Source organism: Glandiceps talaboti, chromosome 20 (genome assembly GCF_964340395.1).
Source record: "Glandiceps talaboti chromosome 20, keGlaTala1.1, whole genome shotgun sequence".
Taxonomy (NCBI): domain Eukaryota; kingdom Metazoa; phylum Hemichordata; class Enteropneusta; family Spengelidae; genus Glandiceps; species Glandiceps talaboti.
In genome coordinates this window covers 12,635,256-12,644,170 of record NC_135568.1, presented here as the reverse complement: position 1 = coordinate 12,644,170, position 8,915 = coordinate 12,635,256, and the positions used below count along the sequence as shown (strand labels likewise).

At 37.5% G+C, this 8,915-nt stretch overlaps 1 protein-coding gene across 1 annotated transcript; it reads left to right on the top strand.

Moving 5' to 3' along the window:
- The first annotated feature begins 3,940 nt into the window (after window positions 1–3,940).
- On the top strand, window positions 3,941–5,893 carry LOC144450560 (multicopper oxidase mco-like). Its single transcript, XM_078141204.1, has one exon. The coding sequence runs from the start codon at window positions 3,941–3,943 to the stop codon at window positions 5,891–5,893; it is 1,953 nt and encodes a 650-aa protein (XP_077997330.1).
- Window positions 5,894–8,915: the final 3,022 nt, after the last annotated feature.

Below are 8,915 nucleotides of genomic sequence, written 5' to 3'. Positions count from 1 at the left end.
TTACTGGATAAGATAGTGCCTTAAGTTGGCAAGGTCCCTTTAATGTTGTAGAAAATTCTTAGGCAAGACTTATAATATTCCGTGTACGTAAACATCATTCAGATAAAGGCGAGATCTCTCAGTTACATAACTCGAAACGATCTGGACACTTTCTCATGAAAATAAACAAACAATGCAGTTGACATTTTTAACATAGTTTCAATTTTAAAGAAGTTAATTTTCAAACGTATTCATACAAAATCAATGAGATTATTTCAATGGTAAGAGATATATTAGATTGAAGGTCTTAAAACATGAGTTTATCAGCTGCGAGAAAGGGTTGGAAACACAGGGTTGCAAAACTGTCCTTGTACAGGGCTTATCACTATTCTGTCGGTTCACATTGTTCTGTCATGATTGAAATTAATCGTCTTATTGTTATATCGTTGACCACCCATGACCCTTTAAACCACCTAAAAGATTTGCAATTATATATTAATCGAGTAATACAGCTATATGTCCGTGAAAAGTATGAAAGAAATGCATGTATGAGAATGTATACTTCTCGTCAATAAGTTTGTGAGTTTGTTGAACTGTTGCGTTGGGCATCATCATACACATACTGCCTAAGGCGGTCCCGAGTTGGACCCCTGCAGGCAAATTGTGCATGCTGGTTTCATCCTTGCCTTTGGGCTATGAGTGCGTGAGACTAACGGAATCTAAGTTATACATCCCTAAGGGTGTGAACCATGTCCATACTTAGAGCAATGACTTTAGTATCTGGTAACTAAAGGAGAATGATTTCTAGGTGGCAAATTGGTTTGGGACGCTTTCGCGTTTTTACTTGTATATTTAATCGTCTTTACTCAATATGTATCTATGGCACACAATTTCAGAAGTGTTTGGGTTTGCTCTAGCTCTGTTTTGGAGTTAATTGAATCGTTAACTATTTTCAACTTTGGACCGAGGATATTTTATCCTAACGTCCAGACTCAGAACCCTTTAATTTTACGTTGATGATATTACTACATGTATCTTATGACAATGCTTCTTATCTCGAGAAAACATGGCCATATATACGTGATACGTGATGTGGTCACTTGCTTGCAACAGACAGGAAAATGTGCTAAAGTGGTTAAGTACATTATGTTACTTTTCAGACAGTATATCGATCGTGCACAGTAGTATTCGAAACTTGTGAAGCGTGTACAAGTATGAGCTTTAACTGGAGACAATAACGTGAAACATCCGCTGTGACACTTTGTGGACAAACATTATGTAAATGTAAGATCTTTGAACAGATGAATCAACAACATACGACTCTCAGGAACACTTGGTACATTTTGGTGACAAAATGTGTTAGGATATAGTAATCAGAGAATGGTCACAGTCGAAGGAATTTCTTGGTGCGAGGGACAAAAATATTAATGCTTCGGTGTATTTGAAGTATGAATTTACAAGGATAAAATTGAAATACGAGAAATACAAGGATACATTTTTTATGACAAGATACGAGCTTTGACGAGAAAACAACCCATGGTAGGCATATGAAAGGAACTATCGTACCGATGTTCAGAATTCCTGTACTATATTATCCCGTATCTTCCCTGAGATAGACGCATGCAGCTGTCATTGTACTATCAACCTGTACATATAGTATACTAGCTTCTAACTTATTTGACGTTACTATAGCAACGTTTTGGGGCATTAAATTACCTATAGCAAACTAGAGTTAAGAACTAGTATTAACTATTGATGGCATATAATTTTTTTATGATGACAGCTGTAACGTGCTGAATCTGAAGTGTTTTCGAATATTATAACTGCATTACATATATATATATACTCATAAATGACTCACTGGAGAAAACAGTGCTCGGTGCAACATTAGCAGCAGAGTATACTCGACTTTACTTAAAAGAATCAGGGTGTTACGAGTCATTACTCGGAGTTTCACGTTTCCTCGATCAACAATCTGAGGAAGCGTGAAACTCCAAGTAACGACTTAAACATCCTTATTCTTTTTGAATGAAGTATATATCTATATATACATTCATTCATTCGAAGTTGTTCATCTTCCAATTCCACCAGTCATGAATACTACATTATGTGCACGGAACATATCAGCTTACTAACTGCAGGGTACCAAATGTAATCTATTATTTTGATGTCATCAACGAGAAGTGTAACATCTAAGATATAAGACTATATCAGGTGAAAGTTATGATAGTAAACAAAATGTTCAACATGATGGAACTGTCGGGTTAACATGTCTAATCCCACTATGCAAATACTAGTAAATTGAATAGAATGGTACCACATTGTCAATTTTAATTGAGCCATTTAGCTACACTGCTTAATTGCTTGTTAATTGCCTAATTTACCAATCAGGACGTAAAACAGAAAGAATACACACCTATATAATTTATAGAAGCTAGCGATTAAGAGTTTATAACGGAAGTAACGGTACCATCCAGCAGACGTCCAAAAGAACTAAAGTTACGAGGCTTTGCCGTTTAAATTACGTTTCGTCCTCCGTCAATTGTTACTCTTAATTGTGGATGTATGCTTCTTGAGTTACTAGTGAGTGTGATTACATGTAAATAAACGTAGATGGTAAATAAAGATGCGTGGAAAAATCTTGGGGGGAAATCAACTTCGTGTTAAGCCCCAATTTGGAAATCGCCCCGTTATAATTGCTCTCCGGACTACATTTCAACATAGAACTTAAAAGCTCACAGCGTGACATGTCGGGGTCCATCGCTTTTACTGAGACAATTCTTTCATTGTTTCATCGATTCTTACCATGAAGTAAAGGGAGAAGTCGTCAATTGGGTATGATAAATTACTTATTGTACACAGAACAATTGTAGGGCCGAAGACATCTCTTGTTTGTATTGAAAAGCTTCTTCTAAAGAAAATAATCAATAGAAGGCTGGGTTTAATCCAAAATCAGTCTACCAATTAGTTCCTAAGTCCCAGAAGTTGAATTGATGGCATTGATGAAGGATTACATACTCATCAAACAAATTAGCATATGAGAGAAGTTAGGATCGGTACGTGAAGTCTGTCACTCATTCTAAACATAGCAATTTATAAGGTAGACCGAGTTCACATATAGTTCTTGAACTCCCTCTGAACTTTGCCATATGAAAGCTTGCTCCTGGTCCGTGTGAAATATTAAAAGGAATTTGGAGGTTCGCCAGCTTGTTTTCATGGCAATCGGCCATTATTTATTTCTCCCATTGATTTGGCAGCCGCCATATTGGATTCTAAAATGGTGTATATGATCACCTTTGCTATCAATTTGACCTCTATTTTAAAAGTTACTATGGTGACCCCTCATTTTTTCACTTGATTTGAACTGAGAATGGATTTGAGTTTTCTTGAACAAAAAAGGATATACAGTTTATTTCTGAGACACTGTGTTGCATTAAGTAATGACGACATGAATATTCCTAAGTTCTTATTAGCTTCAGTGGAAATGTCATGAATATTCATTATTCACCTCTTCCATACGTATTTATGTTGACTCCCATGAGGCAATGTGGTCCACGGCAAAAATCCCTAAATGACGTCACAAGCTCAAAATGGTGTTTCTGTGAAATCGCATGTATAAATGAACTTGAAGTAAAATAATGAAATGGCTCTCCAAAACCCAATTGAAAGTTTATGCAAATGGATTTATTTCCTGGTATGGCGTTCCTCTTTATACAACTCGTCACGTTTGTTTATGCTTCGAAGCTTTAAAATTGAAACCATGAACAATACGAGTATTAATTATTCTTTTAATGTTAGGTGTCCTGTGAGGCAAAATACCTTTGTTGTAATTACATTGAGCGAAATATTGAAAGTCCTTTAACCAGCTGGGTTTTTTTCGTCATCCGAATCTGATTCCGATTCTTTTTCCATTTTCTTGCAGATTTTTGACCAGTCATTCGAGGAAGAAACTTTTTAAGATATGTCATTTTCGGTAGTCTCATTGGTCCTGCTTGTTGTCATGACAGCAGATGCAAGGGTTGATCGGCTACCAGATATGCAAAGAAAGATAACTGAAGTTGAATCTCAGAATGGGAGGCTTGATATTCAACTTACGGTAGCAAAGTACCGTTTCTTTGGTAAAGTCAATTTTAACACTCGTGCGTTTTACTACAATGGTGTGGGATCGATTCCAGGGCCAACTTTACGAGTGAAAGCCGGAGACACAATTTACCTCACCCTCAAGAATGAAATAGACCACGGGACCTCAAACACTGAATCGCCATTGGATTCAGAGAGTTATTCCTCATCCGAATCTCATTCCTATACCTTTTCCGATTACTTCTCGGATTACTCGGATTGGTCGTCAGAAAGTGAACTTACTGGTGGTGGTGCAGTGGATCGACCACATAGAGGACCGTCTAACATCAGACCGCTTCAACGTCCATTCAACGAATCTATGCTCAGGTCCCGGGCCCGGTCAATGATATTTCCTCCAACACAAGACGTGAATCTGGCAGACATTGTGAATTTTTACACCTACGGTCTACATATTGACCCAAAGGAAGACAGAATGCAAATTGGTATCAAACCCAAGGAAAATCACACCTATGTAATTCATATTCCCCCGGACCATGCTCCAGGGTTGAATTGGTACAGTTCCCATTATCACGGCACCTCGGCCTATCATGTTGGTACCGGGTTGGCAGGTGCCATTATTGTCGACCCTGCCAATCCTTCAGATATACCATCTTCTCTGGGTAGTCTGGAACACTACGTAATGGTCTTGCAGAATTTTAATTTCATCGGTGGTAGTGTTATTGCATGTAGATGTTCCCCCCGACAAGATAGGATTCGCAGCTCAATTCTATGCGACCACCAAAGAACTGAAGACCAACTGGATCTCGGTATTGAAGGTTATAAAGAACACAATTTTTACACTGTCAATGGTAAACCATCAGAAGCGATCACAATGGAAACACATGAAAGGATAGTATTCCGTTTAGTCAATGCAGCTCATGCTAAAATATTAGAACTTGTGTTGCCTGGGTGTGACATGCATCTGATAGCACGGGATGGAGTCTATCGGAGTCAACCCTCTCATGTGGAAGTCGTTATTCTTTTCCCCGGGTCTAGAGCTGATGTGGTTGTCTCTTGTGCATTTGCTGGTACATTCTCCCTTCATTCAGAGCGGAATCATTCACTGGACTACATGTTTAGGGCCTTCAGCAGAAACAATCGATTCATACAGGAAGGGCTTGTGGTTTTGAAAGTTTCCCCAAATTTTAGCCCTGTGATGCCCCTTCCTTCCCGGTTGCCAACATTACCTACTTATCTTGGCGGTCATGATGAGGTGATTTTATCTGGATTGCGAGCAAACTATAAAGGGAGTGAGGCAGACTACACGATAAAATGTCATCACTTTCGAAGTACCTGTGAACACCTGTATAATGGTGTTAGTTTTGAGGGAGTGTCTAACTACTCTTACTCCACAGAGAGTGGCAACGTGGAAGAATGGCTTCTCTCTGGAGGCCCCACCATATTACATCCGATACACGTACATGCAAATCATTTCCAGATTCTATTTGCAAATTCAACTGGAGAGGGCGTGCTTTATGAGATTGGCGAATGGAGAGATACATTGCCAATTGATGGTACCATGTTAATACGGATCAAATTCGACAATCGGTTTTATGGGCCAGTAGTGATTCACAATTCTTTCCTAGAATTTGAAGACAGCGGTATGATGGAAATTATCTATGTTGACAGAAAATCTACGCTGGACACGCAAACTGAAAGCCCACAACAGAACAATGTTATAAACAACGCCAACAACCAAAACACATCCACTGCAGATAAAATAACGACACCCTCAATTGTTATTCTTGGATTGGTACTATATTTGCATACAATTTACATATTGAAGAATCAGTGATCACTCGGTGCCGCTCACAGCGCATATTCAGACCACAGGGGAACAGACTTTGATATACATCTTTCTCTCACAGGAAACAGACGATCTCTATTTAGTGAAGAGTAAAAATGCGTAGAGAGTTAACCTGATTGCGATTTACATACACCGGATAAAGTATGGGCTGTGTTCAATAGATTGTTGCGGTGAAATTTAAATACAATTTGAATTTTTCACCCGAGTGATAATATGGATATATTCTTTTCTGTAGGGAAAAATGAGGGTTGGGGGGGGGGGGGGTTTGGCATGCGAAGCATTGAATATTTTAATTGTATGAAAAGATTACTCTGCTCAGCTTAAGTAAACAGTTGATTAGCCGGTCTGGCTTTCTTGTTAGTTTGCCTGGAATGGCTATTGTTCACATTGTAAGGGCACAAAATATTGTGCTCAATGATTTCAATCATATTAAACATCAAGAGCAGTCGTTCACCTTGTACATTTGCAAAATTTCTAAGCTGCATAGCAATAATATACACTTCATAAACCTATGTTTAATTATGCGATAGATTATATCCATGGGTGTACATGTTTATGTCTGCCTTAAAAACAAATCCCTGTTGTATATCCCAACAGATCGATATACGTAATGACCTCATTTGGGGCAAAAAGTGTTCGGGGTAATACAGACAATTATTGCATGTGTAGAGCTCATGGTTTCTCCACAGCAATACACAGGTATATCATTATAGGTATATAAGGGCATTCACTCTTAAAGGGGTACAAGCTGAATTTATATGTATTTGGGCGTAGATTTTGCTGCATATGTAAAATAAAAGGTACTTGCATTATTGTACTTACTGATGCACACTTCATCAGCACTTGCAATTGACTGGACTCAAACCTGGTATCAAGATATAATCCATAGATGATCCGATGATGTGTTTTATCATACGTATCAAAAACATTTCTGGAAATCCGTCCTCTGCAATCATGCCAGAAGACAACCGTAATGTTATCGAAGACATGCATTGACATTAACATTATACTAGAATGTGGTTTTGTTTAAGTATTTTCACATGAGTAAAAACTTATAAACTCAGCTTGTACCCCTTTAATGCTGTTTCACTCAGCTTGTACCCCTTTAATGCTGTTTCACTCAGCTTGTACCCCTTTAATGCTGTTTCACTCAGCTTGTACCCCTTTAATGCTGTTTCACTCAGCTTGTGCTCCTTTAATGCTGTTTCACTCAGCTTGTGCCCCTTTAATGCTGTTTCACTCAGCTTGTACCCCTTTAATGCTGTTTCACTCAGCTTGTACCCCTTTAATGCTGTTTCACTCAGCTTGTACCCCTTTAATGCTGTTTCACTCAGCTTGTGCCCCTTTAATGCTGTTTCACTCAGCTTGTACCCCTTTAATGCTGTTTCACTCAGCTTGTGCCCCTTTAATGCTGTTTCACTCAGCTTGTGCCCCTTTAATGCTGTTTCACTCAGCTTGTGCCCCTTTAATGGTTTCACTCAGCTTGTGCCCCTTTAATGCTGTTTCTCATAACCCAATCGACCCTATATTTCTTAAATAAGGCAAAACAATTTTTGAAATGACGCCCTCTATGGCAGGATTAGGACAAATCAAAACATCACTGGTGTTATGATTGACACCCCTAGAGTGTATATCTCTGAGTGAAAATTATCATTTGTTGAAATTTGGGAATTTAAATTTTTAAAAAATGGTTCAAAATTTCCTTCTGATTTAATTGTCATTTCTAAGTTATTCAGACTGTTTAAGTATGATTATGAATTGACAGTACCGTACCTACTTGGATTAGCGCCCTCACATGGGCAAGCGCCCAGTGTCTTTGTTTAGACAATGTCTATTTTGGTATCAGCAACATGTACACATACATTATTTTATTTTTTATATTTTTTTTTAACGGACCCAACTGATCCATCATTTTTTAGGTGTTATACCTCAATATGTATGTAACCATACCACACTGTACTACACTCTATTGAACTTGCCACACATACACATCATCAACATGAAAACAGTCGGGAATTTCTGATCAAAATTTTTATTATTACAATCCCCACTTTTGATTCATCAATTGCACAGAGATAAATGGTATCCATAAACACCTTTTCTAAGTTTTGTGGTGTGTTCTACATTGCAACCACGAATTCCCATCTCATGGTACAATAGATGAGAATTTCGACTCCCTTGTGGCCACTTTAAAAATTCTTTTGTTTTACAAAAAACAATATGCAAAGTGATACTGCCCTACCAAAATGGAAGGAAAGAAATATTCCAGCACCTTACATCAATAATTATCAAAAAAAGAGAGCAAGATTTGGCAGGACAAGAAAAACAATTCTTAAAATCATTTTCCATTAAAGCAAAAAGTCTGATCAAATATTTCCCAATGTAACTAATTACAGTAGTACAAACTGTTTTGTTTGTTTGTCACCCTGGATATGCAAATTTTCATTGTTCATCTTTTCAACACTTGATGAATATAAACAAGTCGTAATGAAATAAATATTTGTGTAACTGTAAATATGGTGGACATAAATAGAAATAAATACAAAATATAAATAATGGTGACAAAATGAAACTAATTTGCATATATCGATAAATTTTCTGAAACTGTTTTGTTTGATATAATGACATTCATTTCATTGTTATTCATGAACAGTATTGATTTATCTTATGGCTAAATGTATTTGTGTAGCTGTATACATGGTATGGAGCAATAAATCCAATCAAATTGATTTTTGAGTCTGTACCTAAAATTCAGCACCCTAATTTGGGCGTGATTTCCCGCCTTATGTTGTACTAATTATGGATATGATTGACCCCTAATCACGTACAATGTCTCATAATTGGTATTTTAACAGTTTTCAGTCAATATATTGTTAGTTGTCTGATCGAAAAATGACACTCCAGTTACAGCCAGTGCAGCTTTAATATGTTTTCAAACATATAAATACAGAGCTTCAGGACTCCACTGAGTTGTCACCTGTGTACTGGGACACACCCAAATTGAACCTAA

Excerpts from the sequence above, each read along its gene's own strand:
- LOC144450560 (XM_078141204.1), top strand. The coding sequence starts at position 3,941 with ATGTCATTTTCGGTAGTCTCATTGGTCCTGCTTGTTGTCATGACAGCA.